This window comes from Aptenodytes patagonicus, chromosome 2 (genome assembly GCF_965638725.1).
Source record: "Aptenodytes patagonicus chromosome 2, bAptPat1.pri.cur, whole genome shotgun sequence".
NCBI classification, from domain to species: domain Eukaryota; kingdom Metazoa; phylum Chordata; class Aves; order Sphenisciformes; family Spheniscidae; genus Aptenodytes; species Aptenodytes patagonicus.
Genome location: NC_134950.1, coordinates 164454513 through 164473909, shown reverse-complemented (window position 1 = coordinate 164473909; position 19397 = coordinate 164454513). Strand labels below are relative to the sequence as shown.

The 19397-nt window shown below is 39.9% G+C and overlaps 1 protein-coding gene across 15 annotated transcripts in view; it reads right to left on the bottom strand.

Annotated features, from left to right (window-relative positions):
• KMT2C (lysine methyltransferase 2C) overlaps window positions 1-19397 on the bottom strand; it is a 206061-nt gene that overhangs the window by 135615 nt on the left and 51049 nt on the right. For all 15 annotated transcript variants that reach the window (XM_076331936.1, XM_076331942.1, XM_076331937.1 and 12 more), the window contains exon 3: window positions 7382-7520. In XM_076331936.1, coding sequence (XP_076188051.1) covers window positions 7382-7520 — 139 coding nt within the window. The remainder of the gene's footprint in view (window positions 1-7381; window positions 7521-19397) is intronic.

The window sequence follows — 19397 nt, the reverse complement described above, 5'->3', positions numbered from 1 at the left end:
TTGCTGAAATTTAACACATACCAAGTCAGCTTTAAACAGTTTTTGTTCAAGAAAGTTCATCAACATTGTTCAGTCATATTAGGGAATGGAAAAACATGCTGTTCTGCATAATTCAAACTTTGTATTTTTTCTTTGGAAATATGTTTACAGGAGAGACGAAATACAAGAAAATGGGACTCTTTAGTCAAAACTGTGCTGGGTCAGATTAAAGGTTCATCCAGCCCCGTATGGTCAGTGTTAGAAATAGGATAAGCAGGTGAACAGGGGATATCAAAGAGCAGGGTAGACATATGATACTACCCATGCCTCCCAGTATTTTCAGTTCAGGGCCTCCCTGAATCAGCTGCAATTCCTATATATTCAGTAATTCTCAGTTTCTCTTTCATGAACTTGCCCAGTCTGCTCTTGAACTCACATAAATTTTCAGCAATCCACAACATCCTTTGGCAAGGATTTCCATGTCACTCTAGACAACTGTCTGCTGTGCAAAGAATCACCTCCTTTTATTTTGCATCTAACACTTAAAAGTTTCATTGGACAACCCTCAGTTTCTTGCATTAAAAGAAACTGAATAGTCAATATGTAGCCACCCTCCCCATGCCACCTATGATTTTGTAAGCATCTCATCTTCCTCCTCCAATCTTTTACAGACCAAAGGGTCCTAGCTTACTTAACTGTTCCCCATAGGAAAGCTACTCCATGTCTTTGATCAACCTTTCTGCTGCTCTATGAAACTTCTCATGTTTCTGTAAAAACTTCATTTTTGAAGTTACACTTTCTGTAACCCTATGACAATTGGCCCAAACTTGTTTCTCCAAAATGTTTCTAACCTCACCAAGTAGATCACCTGCGCTCAAGCAAAGCTTTTGCACATTGAAGCTGCAAGGTCAAAAATTCTCTCTTCAGTAAGCATGCTCCGTTCTCTCTCAGTCCTATGCGCAAGCAAACTCCACATGCACCACCCTTACCCTGTGAATGAACATCCTTCCGGCAAAGGTTAGAGACACTCACAGGGATCACCTCTGCAACTACAGCTTAGGGATGCTGTGAGTCCAGATTTTGCCATTTAGATTACCTGTACTTTCAATCAGCTGTGAAACGGAAGCAAAGGAAGGAACGATAAATGAATGGACAGGGCATGACTGAGGGCTCGCTGTGCAAGGGGTATGGAAAGTGATGGGGAAACAGGACAATTGACTGTGGGGCGTAATACAGACCACACAGAAAGCCAAAGGAAGCAGGAAGAGAACACAGCCTCAGCTGACAAGGAAAATGAACAAGAAAATGGAGAAAAGGGTGAGAAGAAATACCATGTCACAAACACCTGTCTGGGAGCCACTGGAGATGGAGGGAAGGAAAATGCAGATCAGGCGAAGAGCCAAAAAAGAAGAAACCACAACTGAGTGGACACTGAAACAATGCTTAGAACTGATGAGCAGAGACTAGGATTAGGAAAGCAAAGGGAATGGGAATATGATGAGGAGTCAACAACATGAAAAAAGACAAGAGTCTGACAAAGAAAGCTGAAGGCAAAAAAAAAAACCCAGAAAAGGTGACATTTGAAGAAATGAGATAAGACACTGTATTCACTCAACACTGGAACAGAACTACAGATCCCAGACTCTCAACATCGCTTGCGATTAACATGCATCTGTGCAATCCTCTGACAAAATAGACATTACCTCCACTTCTGAGCTTGGTCTACATGGGACACTGTGTAACAAGTACTGCTATCAGTCCTTCAGCATGGTCTGACAGCCATGAAATCGTGCTCATGGGATGCTTCTGTCTGTCTGACTGCCATCTCTCAGAGGAAAGAAAATCTGTCCAGTCAACAGACCTGACCTGCCAGCGCTAGGCTTGCTGCCCACCAGTGGCAGGACAGATGCATGTAAGCAGCAGGACAGACCCAGGTGGAGACAAGCAGCCTTAGCAGGACGGGAGAGACAGAAAAACTGCCTAAAAACATCCATGAGAGGCTGAGTGGGACTTCAGAAACCTGGGGCACCTGCTCACACAGGGCAGGAGACATTTCTAAGTTTGTGTGGTCAGACCATCTTCTATAACAGATTAATTCAAGGAGCAAAAGTCCGTGCAACTTAAAAGCCCAGTCATGAATGTCGTTGATCATGGGTGTCAAATCCCACAAGGCGCAAGTTCTACGTGAGAGCATTAAACACATTATGATCACAATGTCAATTGTTCAACCTAAGAAAAAAGGCAGGATTAAGGCTGCCTGTGAAACCTTTCTTTGGCCCCATTTGTGCAATATGCCTTCTGTGCTTCAAGAAAGATGCGGACCATCTGGAGAGAACTCAAAACAGCAAGAAGAATCAAAGCTCAAGAAAACTTCATCTACAAAGAAAGTATGAACAAATTTGGGATTTTTGTTATGAAGTAAAGCATGCTGGGGAAATAAACCGAGAGCCTTTTGCACAAATCTATCCTTCATTATCCTTGGCAGATGGTACAAGTAGTGATGGGATAAACCCAGAATGAGGAGAGTGTGGGTTAGATGCGAGGAAAGTGTTTCCAACAGTGAAAACAAAGAAGAGACCTGAAGGGACTGTTTACGGAAGATCTGGAGTTTTTATTATTGGAAGACTTAAGAGCAGTTTATGTAAACTTCTGTCAGGAATGACAGCTATAATATCTGCCTTGGAAAAGGAGGTGAACTAGATGACTTCCAAAGGTCCCTTCCTGCCCTATGAATGTGAGGTAGAGCTCCTTTAACAATGATCTGTCATAAAATTCTTATGGACAGACAGGATAGACAACCAGTAGATATTTAACTTCTTTCTCATGTTTCAGTGTGTGGTCTTAGTCTTTACCTACTGACAATATTCAAATTGTGCCCCACAAGCCAAATCAGTAATTTCACTCTGGGCTAGACTGGTCATTGATATAATAATGAAATATTACTTCACTATTATTAAATAACTCATTGTTGTAACACGAAGGAATGCTATCCCCACTTTGCAGATGTAGAAGTCAATCACTGACTTCAGAGGAAGATACTGTAAATGCTTACATGGATCTAGATCTGAAAGTGTAAAGGTAAAACTCTGCAATGATTTCAGGTGCCCTGTTTCATGCATAAGGTCCATTCTCTGCAGAAAGAATTCTTGTAGAAAAACATTCATGTACAACTACAAACTGTATCGCAATACATGTGCACGAAAAGAAATAATAGAATCATAGAATAGTTTGGGTTGGAAGGGACCTCTAAAGGTCATCTAGTCCAACCCCCCTGCCGTGGGCAGCGACATCTTCAACTAGATCAGGTTGCTCAGAGCCCTGTCCAACCTGACCTGGAATGTTTCCAGGGATGGGGCATCCACCACCTCTCTGGGCAGCCTGTGCCAGTGCTTCACCACCCTCAGCGTAAAACATTTCTTCCTTAGATCTAGGCTAAATCTCCCCCCCTTTAGTTTAAAGCCATTCCCCCTTGTCCTGTCGCAACAGGCCCTGCTAAAATGTTTGCCGACATCTTTTTTAGAAGCCCCCTTGAAGTACTGATAGGCTGCAATAAGGTGTCCCTGAAGCCTTCTCTTCTCTAGGCTGAACAACCCCAACTCTCTCAGCCTTTCTTCAGGAGAGGTGTTCCATCCCCCTGATCATTTTTGTGACCCTAATCAGAGTTTCAAAATTAATCCTAATACTTGTATCTCCTAAAATATGTGTTTGACTTTGCAACTTTAACAATTTTTTAAACCTATTTTTTAATATTAAATATTTTATCTAACTCCCTCCTGCCTAAAGATCTAGCTTCTCCTTCCATCACTGCAGTGTTATTCTGTTCAGATTATCCAATCTCTCTGCCACTCCACAATTTCTTTTTCCAGAGTGTTGCAAGTTTTGTAATGCGCTTTCTTTGAAGATTTAAAAAAAAAAAAAAAGAAAAAAAATAAGGAACAAAGATAAAGAAGTTCACTGCTACTTTTTCACCATTTTCTTTGTTCACACAATCAACAGATGTTCGCCAACCACATCTTTTCGATGGAATAGAACACCCCAGACCTCTGTCTCCAGACTCCAAATTTGATCTTAGCAGCAGCAACAAAATAAGGGAGAATAGTGCAATTGGTCTGGAATGAAAATTATGTGCTTTGTCCAATTACAAGTGAAGCAGGAAAGCAGGAAGGTGTGTTTGCAGGGTTTTTTTGTAGTTTTAGTGACAGTCTCACAAGAGCAGATATTTAGCAGACCAAAGTATCAAAATCAAAAAAGCTGTGTGAAAATCTCACCTTCTACTTATTTAAGAATGTTCTGTCTTCATGATTATGGCAAAAGGACTGAAAATGCGCAATTAATGCAATTTACAGTCTCCGAAAGTAGACGGAAAGTAAAATGAATCAAAAGGTGTTCTGTTCTTCTATGAAATTGTGTTTCTAGGACATTCTCGTTAGCTTTTAATGCTTGGAGTTGACAATGTGGGAAACAGAGGAGGAAGGTAAAAGTGGGCTCTGCTGTAAGTCACAGCTGGTTTCTGGCTGCTTGCCTGCCTCATGGGCTGCACTTCCCCTGCTCTCTGCAGGCAGCACAAACCAAGGGAGCAGACTCCTTTCGAAGAAGCTGGATTCCACTCAGCCATAAGTCCTGAGCTGACAGAAGCTTCTCACAAGGCTTATAAAAAGAAAAAGGGAACAACTGAAGCAAAAGGCTCCAAAACCCATGACGCGCATGATATATAAGAGCTGGCAGCATTACTTTTACCACTGCCAGCCTTGATAGTTTATCTTTGCTTGACCTTATTGCCCCTCCCCACATGCGGTCAACAACTCACTCATTCCTTCTGAGCATACACACACACACACACGCCTCACCCCTTTCAGCCTCCCTACCCCAGTATGGCTCAGATACTATTTATTTTAATGGTTTTTAGCACACTGCTTTCTGAGCACTAATCCTAAATCTGTTGTTAAATTCCCCACCCCAATCCCATTTGCAGTTAATAGTTTTCTTGGACTCCCATATCCCACCTCAGAAAGGTTCCAACATTCACCATCTTCTCTCTCGCCTTTCTCTTGAATGTTCTTAATTTAGCCTCAGTCTCAGGAAGGATCCAGAGAAAAACACCACACAAGCCAAGCTTTGGATAATGTCTCAGCTACGGAAATCCCCATCCTAGTTCTGATATATCCTACTATGTTAAAATCATTGTTTTTCAGTAGCAAATTATTAAATTATTTCATGTACAAGACTTCATTTTATGCCCTGTGTCCTCTGCTTCTCTAACTTCTTTATCTTCACTACTGAAAACAGAAACCCAGAATTGTCTTATACTCAACTCTGAAAAAAGTGATGCAAAAATAGCTCCACCTACACCTGCACCTACTTGGTGGAAGCTCTGGTTCTTTTCTGTGTTCTAAGCAGTTTCTGCACTGTCTGTTATAATAAACTCCCATAATTCTCCTATGTCTCACATACCTAAATTTATTTCTAAATATACAAACATTTCCACTGGACTAAGTTACTTATACTATAAAATAGAAACAGAAAAGCTTACAAAAAAAAGAGATGAAGCTGATGAGTATGATTAATTTGGAAATTGGCTTCAAAACTACTTCCTTAAGTTACACGCTTAAAGTGTCTATGGAGTCACACCTTACCCTAAATCTTGATACATTTCCTCCCACCGTTACACAACCAAACGTCATCAGTGTGTGTTATTTCACATGCTGTATTTTCTCCTAAGAGAACGGAGTTAAGCCACCCAGAATCCAGTCGTCCTACCCCTGCACAGCTCAGTGGCAGCTTCAGCACATCATAGACAACAATACAGATGATTGATCAAGAAGTCACAGATCAGAAGAGGCTTTCTTCTGCTAGGTGTCAAGACACAGTGCCAAAAAAACCTGACATCTTTTTTTTCCCCCCGTTGTTATGAGGACATCAATGACTTCTGCAGCTAACACCAATTCTGCATCTAAGTCTAGAACCAAAATTACCTGCGATCAGAGAAACCTATGACTCCCAATTAACTGTTTCACGTCTCCTTAATACATTTCTTTCCAAAATGTCAGAGACAGGGCCTGATCATTGTTATTTTAATTAAAAATTAATAGCACTTAGCTTTTTAATGCTTTGATTGGCCAAAGCAATGGGCCCATAATAGCCTTTCAATCTTGACTAACTGAAGTGAACACTTTCAGTTCAAAGGAAGAGTAAGTTGAGGGCAAGTAAGGGCTGGTTGAGAACCATGCAGGAGGGTTTTTTTTAGAATGCTGTTGTCCAGCTTTTAAGAAACAAGTTTATGGCTAGGGAAAGTGCTGTAATCAACTATTCATGATAACAGCAAGAAAGTAACCTTGAGAAGAACAGAGAGCGGATGAAACAGCACTAAAACTTTTGCAAATGATCCAAAACAGGGTCAAATAAAGAACCAAAACAGCTGTTCAGGTCAAGCTGCTCTACATATTTACTGCAATTTAATACCAGCTTTGGAAAATTCCAGTAAGAACAGAAATTTTTGTGTATTTCTTGCAGGTACACACACAAGATCTATTCAACAGAAATTCTCTGTAAGAAGGGAAGCATCTATTGGAACCTAAGAAGTTTGTGAGCATGTAAAACATGAAAATTATATATGCAGCAAATAGATGAAGTAATTTTTTGTGCATGAAAAATATGCTGTGTGTCAGATTAGGAGGAAATAAAATGATGACGATGATTCTCTGCAAGTCTGTCAAAATATAATTACACCTGTAACTGTCTGGTAACTGGTAACAGCAATCTCTGCAGCAGAAGAGACCCGCTACTGTGTTAAAAGCTGTTATCAGGGCTTCAACAGAGAAGCTCTGCTAGAATTCTGTGATACTGTTTCAACAGCGATCACAGACTGTGTTTTGGTTTCCTTCAACTCATCTAATTAATACTTTCACTGCTTTTTGGATAATTTATCGATAAAAAGTTAAAAAAATTACAAACGTTATTTTCTGTATTATAAATTCTGAAATAAGGAAGAACACAGTAGAAATGACAAGAGATTTGTTTTACTTTGTTCCTGAAAATAAAGACATACAAGCTGAAGCTTCAGAAATAACTTTATATGGATTTGCTAATACACCATTTTCTCAGTAGGAAAGCTTCAGTAATCACATTTTATCTCATATCACTTACGTCTGTTTTAATTTAAACAGTTAATATGCTGCAATTCAAGGGTTTACCAGTGTAGTCCGAGGACAACACTCAAGGAACGTGCTTTTCACCTTGATCTCCCTACATGCCAATTAAGCCATCAGTCTCAAGCACGGGCTGCTGTTGCCAGCACTTCAAAGCACCAGTGGCATGTCCCAAGCCTGCACCCCAAGCACTCTGCACCCCATTACCAACTCCCAGCCCTGCCCCTGATTCAGCACCTGCCTCCTCGCTCACTCACCTGGTTTTAGCTTCCACACCCACAGAGGCAGTGGAGCTTGCAGACTCCTCAGATACTGAGCGCTGAAGGACTGGTGTTAGCTGCTTGGTGCTGTCCACTTCCGTTTGGGCATCCTCTTCTGCAGATTGCTCTTTGACGTCTGTTTAAAAAATAAGAATAATATTTATTTATTTATTTATTATTTATTTAGACTATAAAAACATCTGTAAGCTTGCCCTTGTGATGCAAACATCCATTTTATTTATAAATAGATTAACCCATGTAACTATGTGTGTAAGACACAACAAAATTAAAAGAGTAGGAAAATATTATCCTTCACATCTAGCCAAAACATGAAATTGAATGCTTATAAAGTAATTTCCATAACATAGCATACCACTGTGAACTAAACATGTTCAATAAGTAATGAGGAATAGGGCAGGGGGAGTATTGTTCAATGACAACCTTTTCATACGAGGTTGCAGTTTTAGACAAATCTCATTCTCCCCGCATCTCCTCTTGTGCACCCGCTCTGTCATCCCTGAACAAACATCAGGGTGAGCACACTAATCTGGGGTATAATAAACCTTTTTTCCTCCCAGATTAACTTTAACTTTGATCAATTCCCTGCACTAGTTCATTCCTGATTACACTAAATCTATGCTGGAACAGGGTTGAGGAGGTGTAGGAAGGAAGGACACTGCTTATGCCAGCTTAAACTTCATTCTGAACTGTAGGAAAATAAGCAATTTTTGCAGCATCCTTTTAATTTAGATTAGTTGTTAGACAGAAATATATACATCTACAGCTGACAATGTTACTATTTGCCTGCAAAGTTTGTTTCTGCTCAGAAACATGAAACACCAAGTTGCCACTGTCTGTGAATTTAAATCCTGTTTGGTTCACTCCTTTGCACTGAGTGAGTCAGGGATTTGCCAGGGGGACACTGCAACGCACCACTCCGAGTGCATCAGAATGCACAGGAACAAGGGTCAAGGCTTTAGAGCAGTAAAATTTGGTATTTCCGCACTCCTCCATACTTTGATTTTGAAACCTAAATAACATAAAAACCATAGGACTCCGGCAGATGTTCTTTGGCATACCCAGCTTAAGACACTACTGCCTCCTCCTGTCAGTGTCCACAGCTGCTACATCTGTCCCCACAGCAGAGCCAGACCAAGGACCTGCGCCTGGGTCGCACGCCACAGGTCCAGCATGCCACCTAAAACTTCCAGTGAACATGGGTTTGAGCTAAGAGGCCAATACATACCGCCCTTTCAAAGAAGTCCAGTCAGAGTAAAGCAACAGATTATTTAGAGGATTTAAGCATAAGATACATTCACTTTTTAAAAATATTAACACATAACATGACAAAATATCATCAAATATTGCAAAGGATAAATGATTCAAGTGGAGAAATGGATGGGTAGAAGAATCTGCGACATGGGTGGGTGTGCACAAAAACCTGCTACAAGCTTTAATCTTATTTATAAGACCAATAAAAGGAAAATTCTCAGAACATAAAACTGCACAGCTTGGTCTGTAACACTGAAATAATATGCCCACTAGAGCACATGGAGAAGGGGAAATCTTTCTTGTTTGATGTACAGAGATTAAGTAAAACTATTCTTTAACCTACAGTGAACTCATTTAGGAAGACAACATGCAACTTTTAAAACCCTCAATGAAGGCATCTAAAACATACTGAAGAGAACCACAAAATTAAGAAAAAAAGAGTAAGAAATTCCTGTTCATGACTGTGCGTGCCAGATATTTATTGGTGTAAACTGGAATTGCTTCACCTATTTCAGTTAAGCTACTCAGTAACATATATCTGAAATGTTTTTGGACATCTGAAACATCCAAAAATGATTACCTGTCCCAAAGCCAATTGGCTCGTGTTAAACCCAGTCCACCAACCTATCCTGGAAAAAAAAAAAATGCTGGATAATCATTTGACCCTAAATAAATATCCTGTTGGGAATACATCCCTTGTAAGAGTAAATGGCTCCATACAGAAAACAAAACAAAACCAAATCCAATCCCACACCCTTAGTTTTTGGCACATCTGAACAAACAATCCCTACAATCACTTCTGGACGAGGATTTCCAGTGGAGCCATTCATGGCAGTCTGCAGTTAGTTTTCAAAGGATGTCAGGTCGGAAGGGTAATTTTGTGCAAGTAACCCCCAAATTTCTAAGTACAGCCTCAATGAAGAGCACAAAACATAAACACCTGTAAGACAGGCAGACGCCAAGTCACTAAAAACAAAACCCACAGCACAGCCCAGGACAACCATGGACGCAGTGCTCAAGGAAGACCACCAGAAATTGTGGCCTTGCTCTGATCCATGTTGGCAACTTTATTTAACCTAGTTAAACTCTGCAAAAGGAACTCTGCTCTATTGTGTGCCTGCAGAAACTTTCAAGTAAGCAAAAGCCATTTACTCTTTGCCAGCTTTCATCTCATTATACATTAATGGGCACCCATTACACTGGAAAGGCAACGTTCACGGGCACTAACTCATTCTCAAGAACTCCGGACTGTGTGAGAAGACACAGATTGTTTCACTACACACTATGACTATATGAGCTTACATCCTTATGGTGCTTTTCCCCCTGCTGTTTGCTTCCCTAGAAAAGAAGGGACCCAAATTATACTAAATGAGACAAACAACATCTCAACTGCTGTCTCTGCAATAAACCAAACTGTGTCTCAATATGCCGCTGGAAGACTGAAAACACGGTGCTCACCAAACAGAATGAAAATAGCATTTATGTTAGTTGTGTGTGCCGTACTTCAACTTTGTGAAAGTTTTCCAACAGAAGATTAAGGAAGAACAGAAGTAATGCATTTCATGAGTCAAACTCCTAGGAGATGGGAGTCCGGCACTGGCACGGCAAAAGGATAGCAGATACCCTCATCGTTGCCTCAGAGATGTTCTTGGAAGCATCTGGCACAATACATTAACTGCTTTTCACTGTATTTAATGAACGTTCATCAGACTGGGTTATGGCATCCTACTTTGAAGCTTCTGGGAATGAAGGAACCATGAATAATTAATAAATGTGAAGCTCATTTGCAGATTCATATATAAGGCTTTATTTTGCATCCTATTTTCATGACTGTTTCTGTCACAATGAAGGTCTTGCCCATGTATAATGAGTTGGTGGGGGAACCAAGAATTAAAAAAGCTAACTGCACAATTCCCAAATGTCTCTAAGTTCTTCTTTAATGTCACTATCCTTTACTAAAACATTAGGAAAATACATTTAAAATTTTTTATTTGAAGACAGTTACATCAATAGTTCTTCCCCACCTGACTGGTGAGGACAGAAAGGCCTTCTTTACTTGTTACAGTTAAAAGAAATCCCCTGAAGTACAAGGAGTAAAGTTCCTATCCACATGGGCCACCAAAAGGGTTGAGACTTCCATACGCTTTACAACCTGGGTAACATTCACAGAATCACAGCATGGTTGAGGCTGGAAGGCAGCCCAGAGGTCACCTTGTCCAAACCCCTGCCCAAGCAGGAGCACCCAGAGCTGGTTGGCCGGGACTATGCCCAGATGGCTTTTAAGCATCTCCAAGGATGGAGATACGAAAAAGCAGTGGGGAAAAAAAAAACCAACCCTAACATGGACTGGGGACAGATAAGCAGGAAAGTCACTAGGATTAATAAGATTTACAGCATGTGCATTAAATTTCTCTTTTAATTAAGACTTTCATCGCATTTGCCTAAGATGTATACATTGGACTTTGGGTTGAAAAGACAAGTCCGTAAGGTTTACAATACTGAAGAAGTAATTTGAAATTTTTCAAATGGGGGGGGGGGGGGGGGGAATCTCTACAAAGGTTCCATATTTTAAGCATTCAAAAATTTCTTCTCAATAATTATTTTTATTCCTCTTTCTAGAGCAAAACGTAGTGAATTATCTAGTACGATAATTATCAAGTTTCACTCACTGTCCTAATTTAGGAACAAAACAGCACATACCATTCTCAGTCAATCACATGATTACCCACTTTCCTAATACTAGTTGGTCTCCTTACTTACACATCTTATATAGAGATTTATAACGTTCAGAAGAACAACTGTGTTGACAATTTCCTCTCTTCCTGCTCTACCTTCAGATACACGGAGAGAGGTTTCTAAGGCACAGACGTGCATGGGACATGTAGACTCACAGGTGGAAGCCCTGGTTTTTGTAAGGCCATCTGTGGCAGTGGTTCCCTCACAGACCATCACATGCGTGCTTGTGGGAAAGAGGAGACTGGTGATGGCTGGAATTTTATTACATGATCGCAGATTTCTTTGGGGATGTGATGAAGCAAGAGTGAAGCAATGCCGGCTAAAGGTCTAAACTGCTCTTTTGTTACGAACAGACCTTTTCTGTTTTCTAGTAATCACAAGATGCTATTCCACAAGCCACTTGGGTAAACCTACAGCAAGATGAGGAGATATGTGTGGGGTCTGCTAAGGCAATCGGGCAATGAAAAGACACCAGCATATCCAAAAGTTTGGGGTTTTTTTAAGTTAGAAACTACTTTGCAAGTCAAAAACTGAAAATATGGTAAAGAGTTCTGCCACAAAAAAAAAAAATCTTCTTTAAAACCTTATGAGATAATATTCAGTATATAGTGACACTGGAAAAAAAAAAATTGCAACAGCTGTCATAAACATAAAATAAATATTCTACTGCTGTTTAGATGTAACGAGTTGACTCTTTAACCAGTTTACTGGTTGGGACTCTACTGTCAGACCTACTGCTAATTTGGCAGAAAACAAAGCAAATGTCATGAGCTTCCAAAACTTTCAGTAACAACATAAAGTATTGCAGGCTGGAAAATACCAGTATCACCAAACACAGAAGGGACATTCCAGGGGTCTCAACTGTTGCTTACTGAGATGTTCTGCAAGAAGGAATAACAAGCTTTTAACCAGCAGATGCAATTGTTATTTTTGCACAAGGAAGGGGTAGTGCTGCATCAGAAAATGGCTAACAGGACAAGGTGTTTTACACAGCCTCATAGGGATCTACAGAAGTACAAGCAACACCAAAATGCTCTAGTTCTAGTAGTTTAGACAGATAAAGAAACCAGGTCAGTGTAGCAACAATATGAAAAGAAATCTTAACAAGGGAATGTAAATTATGAATTTAAAATGCCTATCTAGTACGATAATTACCAAGTTTCACTCACTGTCCTAATTTAGGAACAAAACAAGTTTCCACTAGTCAGAGTTCATAATTCTGTTATTGTTCTGGACACAATGTCATAGAAACATCCCCTCTCCTGCTAGCGTCTGAGGAATTCAAACTGGCATGCACAGCGATCACTTAGGTGCAGAAATCTTTCACATACTACAACTTGGTACGTATAGGTTTTAGCTGCCGAACACGGGGAAACAGACAGACACGCTGTGGCTAACCAGTCCCGTGCAAATCACCTGCAACCCTTTCAGACAGCAGCGAGCCAAGCCCAGGTATATTGAAAGACACACAGAGGGTGACAGCTGCTAATAGCTGCCACCATTACTTGGGCTGCACTGAGTTTGTAGCCACATATTCTTGCCTGCTAAAAACACAACCATTGCAGAGAGCCGGGGAAAAAAGCATACTGAAGTTTGACTGTGACTGTAATAACCACATGCAAGAACCATTTCTCCGTGGACAGAGGCATACTTTCTTCATCTTATGTCAACATTGTAAAATTTTACTTACAACAATAAACAACAAAATGTACGACCGCATCAGAACTGTTTCGTTGGGGTTTTTTTGCAAGTGCTGCACATGTTGTATTTTCTTTTATAACCACCACTTATCTGTTTTTTCCTATCTGAAGGACATCGTGGTGATGTACTTACTGTGACAGTTGTTACATGGAGATGAGAAGAAAGCCTGCAGTTATTCTTTTTTGTACATTTCAGTGTGTATTTTGATAACTTTTCATTCAAATGGAATTCCTATTTATTAAATACATTTTATACAGAAAATAACTTTGTGCAAATTTTGTACTGGTTATAAAATAAAGATAAGGTTTTCAATGTAGGACCATTTAAACTATAATTTTGGTCATTCTAAACACAAGATACCATATTATGGATAACCAGCTCCAAGTGATCCGTGACCGAAGAACTTCCTAAGCTAGGGGTGGTATTCAACAGCACTCACTGATTATTTTTCCATTAATTTGTTCAAGTCTTTTTGAAACCCATGTAAATTTTTCATGCCCAAAGCATCCACTAGCAATGAATGCTATAATTTAAGTAGATGCTGAGTGCAAATGCACCTACCTTTGTGCTCTGAACATGACCTGATGTCCCCTTATTTTTGTGTTGCAAAACAAGATGAATCATCATTCGCTGTTCATTTTCTCCATACCACTCATCATTTTGCGGGGCCCTATTAAATTCCTCTCCAGTCATATCATTTCAGGTTGAAGTCTTACCTTAACTGATCCCTGCACAGAAGCTATTATTTACTTCTTGTCCTACTCGTTGGCCTTTCCTGTACTTTCCCAATTACTGTTCATCCTTTTGGAGAAGGGGAAGCAGAACCGCACATGGCATTTAATATGCAGTCACGCCACTGGTTTATAAAGCAACAGTTAAAAAAAACCCCACACTGATGCTTTTTTCCCCCTTATCCCTTTGCCAGTAATTCCTGGAATTTGATTTCCTTCTTTGACTTATAAAAGCTACTGCAATTCTCAGAAGAACTACAGTACCACTTGCTCAGGTAGCAACAGTTATTTGAAAGCCGATTTTTGTTTATACAGAATTAGTATGATGATTTTCCCCTGCATGTTCTTTTACATGCATTACTACTGAATTTAAGAGCCATTTTATTTTCCATGGTCAGTCTTCAGTGCTTTGCAGGTGGGTACCTCTTTTATTACACTAAGTAAGTTTATTTTACCCGCTACTTTCTTCCCTTTTGTACCTGACCTAGAAAAGGATTACCAGGGCAGATGCTTATGGGACTCCAATGCCAGCTTGATTTATACTATGATTTTAATTAGGTGGGACTGAGGTCTGAATTTCTCTAATATTTCTTCTACCAAACTGGAGAGTCAGCCTCAATACAGCATTACTAAAAATTAAGACAGGTCCATGGAACTAAAATGTACACAAAACAGCACTGTTTCCAGTGAGGAAGAGAGTCTACAGCACACAAGATACATGCTACTATTTCAATATATTTGACTGGTAATGTCAACGCAAATTCTCCCATCATGTCACTAATGACACAGCAGCAGCATTAAGCTTCAGGGCAATGGGAAGGTGGAATACCCTGGGTCCTTGAAAACTCCTTCCAAAACCTGTTGGTTACGTTTAACAAAGCATAGTTTGATACCAAAACTGCAAAAGCAGTATCGAATAAATAAGCAAGAAGAGAGGTTGCATTTCAGAAATAACCTCCACAATGAAAAACTCAGTGAGGTTAGAATTTATTTGGAAATAACAGATTCCACCTACCACAAAATATTCCACCTGCTCTCAAAACACCAGGGACAGAGGTATCGGTCAGAAGGAAAAAAATCAGATTTTTCTAAATGGCCCGTTTTAAGCATGCATGATGATAAATGTTATTATCGAGTAAGCCTATAATGATTTAAAGGCAAATACCAAATAACTTCCTGTTGCATCTGGTTTCCTTATTCCAAACAAATTACCAGAATACAAAGAAAAATAATAAGATGCTTATAATAATAACAACAAGATGCTTCAGTTCTGCTGATTTTTCCAGTGGCCGGACAGATAGGAGACAGCTGCATAAGAAAGAAGGAACTACTCCTTTTATAATCAGTACAGGGAATATTAATTGCCTTAAAACATATTTAAGTGCATTTTTAAGCACATATTTGCCCCAAATATTTATGGATAAATTTAATCTACAGGCAATACCCTCAATGATGTTAATTCTTCCTTTCATTAATTTTAGAATTGATAAGCAGTATAGTGATGAGGCCTCAGTATCTATCCGAAAAGCACAAAGCGGATTTTAAATGGCCTTTGGCGTTAACAAGTTGACAAGAGCTTTTGCCATTAATTCACCCAAACCAGGACTTGGTCTCAGGTGTGTTTTACTTGTCTTAGTGGCAGGCTCTGCTCAGTATGGTTCATACCGTTGCAAAGGGTGACTGTATTTCCTCTTATAAAGTAGGATATTGCAAGAATTTTCTTCTCTAGAAAAGTGCTTTTCAGGCTGCTTCAATGCTGATGAGATTCTGAATTAGTCCAAAATTCTCTGGCAGCTTCTACACAGATAACTTTCCTCCACTGCAAAGCGTTTGTTTCTGGTTCTTCTGTGCTTTGCCCAGAGACAAAAGAGGCTGATTAGAGGAAGACTTATCTTCAGGGAGTTAAGGTGAAGTCCAGCAAGAAATCAACTGGCCAGGCAATTTCACTGAGTCTGAAAATAACACTACTAACGACAATAACACAGGCAAGGAGCTATCGGTTGATAAAATCATGCAGATTCTGTTATGTGCTATCAATTCTGAAGCCTCCAGACACCATGGGGAGGTAAGGGTCTGTTATTAAGTACTAATTTATTTTCAGAATCGGTTGACATGGTACAGATAGTAAACAGAATACCTGATGGATTTACTAGGAGTTTCCCAAGAGACTCGGCAGTTAAAATAAACTTATTTTATTGCTCTTCTCCCAGATCCATGTCTGAATCTCAACATTTTTATGTGAGACAAAGGCAGGAAGGATTACAGATTCTAGGAGGAGTTGGATATTTTACAAGTGTTCTCAAAAAAAGAGGGAATTATCAAAGAATTAACACACAGAATTCAGTTTCAGTCAATTTAAATGCAGAACCAAGAAAATACCAAGTATAGAAATTTGCTGAAACTAAGATGGGGAAAAAGAAGTGGAAGACAAGTCTTCATTAACAGCAAAGGGCCACCAAACCTACAATAAGCTTACCAGGATGTATTTGTTAAATTATTTCTTTCTTTAAATTAGCAATTTTATATTTGCATGTATGTGGGCACACACAGGCACATGCTTTCCAGACTTCTGTGTTCTGGTTTGGGGTTTTTTTGGCCATTACAGAGACTCACTCATCAGAAGAAAACTACTCTTACGGAGAGGAGCAACACAAGGGGACCTACAGGAAAACACAGTATTCTACAACAAACTGTATTTTACCGATAGCTAGAAAGGTGGAAGGTGTTGATGGCCGGAAGGTCTTGACAGGACCAGAGGCAAGAGGCACAAACTGAAACACAGGAGTTACCCTCTGAACATCAGAAAACACTTTTTTACTGTGAGAGTGCCTAAGCACTGGCACAGGTTGCCCAGACAGGTTGTGGAATCTCCACCCTCGGAGATATTCAAAAGCTGTCTGGACATGGTCCTGGGCAACCAGCTCTAGGTGACCCTGCTTGAGCAGGGGGTTGGACCAGACGATCTCCAGAGGTCCCAGCCAACCTCAACCATGCTATGACACTGTGGGTGCTAAAATGATGGGAGGGATGAGTAAGCTCAACATCAGTCGGACAGAGAAATACCAGTGCAACATCACTGGTAGGAACCACAGTGAAGAAAAATGAAGGAACAGACAGCTGGAAAGACCAATATGAAGCTGAGAAACAAAACAGTCACTAAGAGAGGACCCAAGAAATGAGCAAGAGAGACAGGGCTGGTGGGTAAAGGGAAGGAGTCTGTCCTGAGGTTTACGAGAAGCTGAAAGTCATTGATTCAGTAGAAGCAGCTGCCAGCACCATCTTTTAGGAAAAAGTTGACTTAGCTCCAAACAGGTATTTTTTCCAAATCCCCACATTTCCTTTTTCCAATTCCAAATCCCCCTCTCTTTCCATCTTTAAGAATTCTACTTTCATTTATACCAAACCAAACACAGCATGTGGCAGAAAACGGGCAGGGCTCAGAAACCACTGTAGTTGGCGGGGATAATAACCCATACTGAAATGATCAGAGCAGCACACAGCTTACCCGGCTATGCTTCCAATTCTGCCTCTTTTTACATATGAGATTACAGAATTTTGTTAAGGGTAGCAACTTGTTTCCTGGACTGCCATTAAAACGGCTGTGCCTCAGCATTACTAAAGAGCCACTTTAGGAAGAATTTTGGCCTTCCCCCCCCCCCCCCTTTTCTTTTGAACAAACATTTCTGTCAACATTATGAATGGAAATAATGTTTAGTTCCTACACACCCCCTTGCTTTTTTCCCCACAAAAGATTCAGCAGCTAGGAAACACCTCTTTATTCTAGGTGGGATTATATAGGGCATCTCCTTTTTCTCTTCCTGTGAGGAAAGTTCTCATTCCTCCTGCATTGCTCCCTTCCCTAAAAGTAGTGCTCATTACACCAAATACAACATTAATAACATGGATTTCTCTCATTTTATTAAAATAGTGCTTCACAAAAGAGCACCAGTGATGCTAGACTCCATAAATAAAATAGAAACAACCTCCCAAACCCAAACAAGCAAGAAACAAAAACCTCACACGGTAAAAGAATTACTGATTATACTCAACACATGAACCAAACAATGGAAAAGCAGCTAGAAATACGGAGACTCGAAATATGTCAGAAGTTGCATGTCAAGAGTTTTTGTATTTCAGACGATCTCATTCTGTGTTTTGTAATATCACTATATTATGTTTCGGTTTGCCAACTACTACGGCAAACTGTTGGCAAGTCTACTATTTGCAAGAAGACAAAATAAAAGCCCTTTTTAGTCAAAGTAGAAACTCAAACCAGAACGCAAATACGCTTCAATTTGATTAACACAGTTTTACATGGAGCAACAAAGTGGGATTACTCCTTCTCCCACACTTTATTATTAATGCAGCTAAGCACTTAGAATTAAGTTTTAGAGGCAGCAGCCTTTTCAATTAATATCATTAAACCTCTATCAAGTAACATGGTGTTCAACTTTAAAATAACGTAATTACAATTCTGTATCAAATTGCTCAAGACGGTAACACTCTTTCACATCTATTCTGGTTCCCCCTGTAAAAATGGGGTTTCAGACCTATGTATTTTTACTAGGCTTCTTTTCACTTAAAGTACAGTTTGCAAAATCATCTTGGGCTCAGCACTGAAGTGACGGTGCATCACTTCCAGCAGCAGACCCAGCAGAGTCTTTGTCTATCAGGATTTCTAGCACAGTGTTCCACTGCTGCCTGTACCTTTAGAAACAAGCATCAGCCCTCTGTGACAGCAGGATGATTCTGATGAAGGATAATGGAGAGACTTGACTTATCTATATGCATTCTTGGAGCCTTAAAAATAATCATCTGTATCCCTCCCTCCTCCAAAGTAAAAACTGCTCTCAGATCTCTGTCGAGGAACTTTGTTAATAATGACACATAAAGCCAAAAAAATACAGCTATCAATAAATTCCCTAAACAGTAGCGTACCAGCAGTTGTTAAACTTGAATTTGTTTGGTTTGGGTTTTTTTAAAAAACATGTTTAAAATTTACAAAACTTACCACTCATAATCACACTTTCTGTATCTTTTGCTGATTTTCATAAGACTTGTTTCTAGCACGTGGGATAGGAAGAGTAATAAATGGAATATAGGACACAATTAGAACCAGCCTTCCTTTCCCTTGCTCTGTTTTTCTACAGACAAATACCTGCTACAACTTCTTCACTTTCAACTTTAACAACTGGTAATTACCTACTTGTAGAAGCTGGAAAAGGCCATCCAAATTCACTACCACCAGCAGCTTATTACCAGGGGCAGAAAAACAACGGACAGAATAAAACAATTAAACATCCTTGTATTAACCTTTAATCTAGACTCCCTCCACAAACCATTAACAACACTTAAATTCAACACAAGTTGTGACCAGACACTCATGACACTCCCCAAAGCCTAGAGTCTCGAGTACAAAGCCTTCTCAGCATCGTTCACCATCTAGCAAGTAAGAAGCAAGAGACCAGCATATACAGCCAAAGCTCATCCTCCATCCACTTGAGAATTTCAGCCTTCTCTTTTATGGCTTTCACCACTGCAACCATATTCCTGTATGGTCTATATAAGATGTT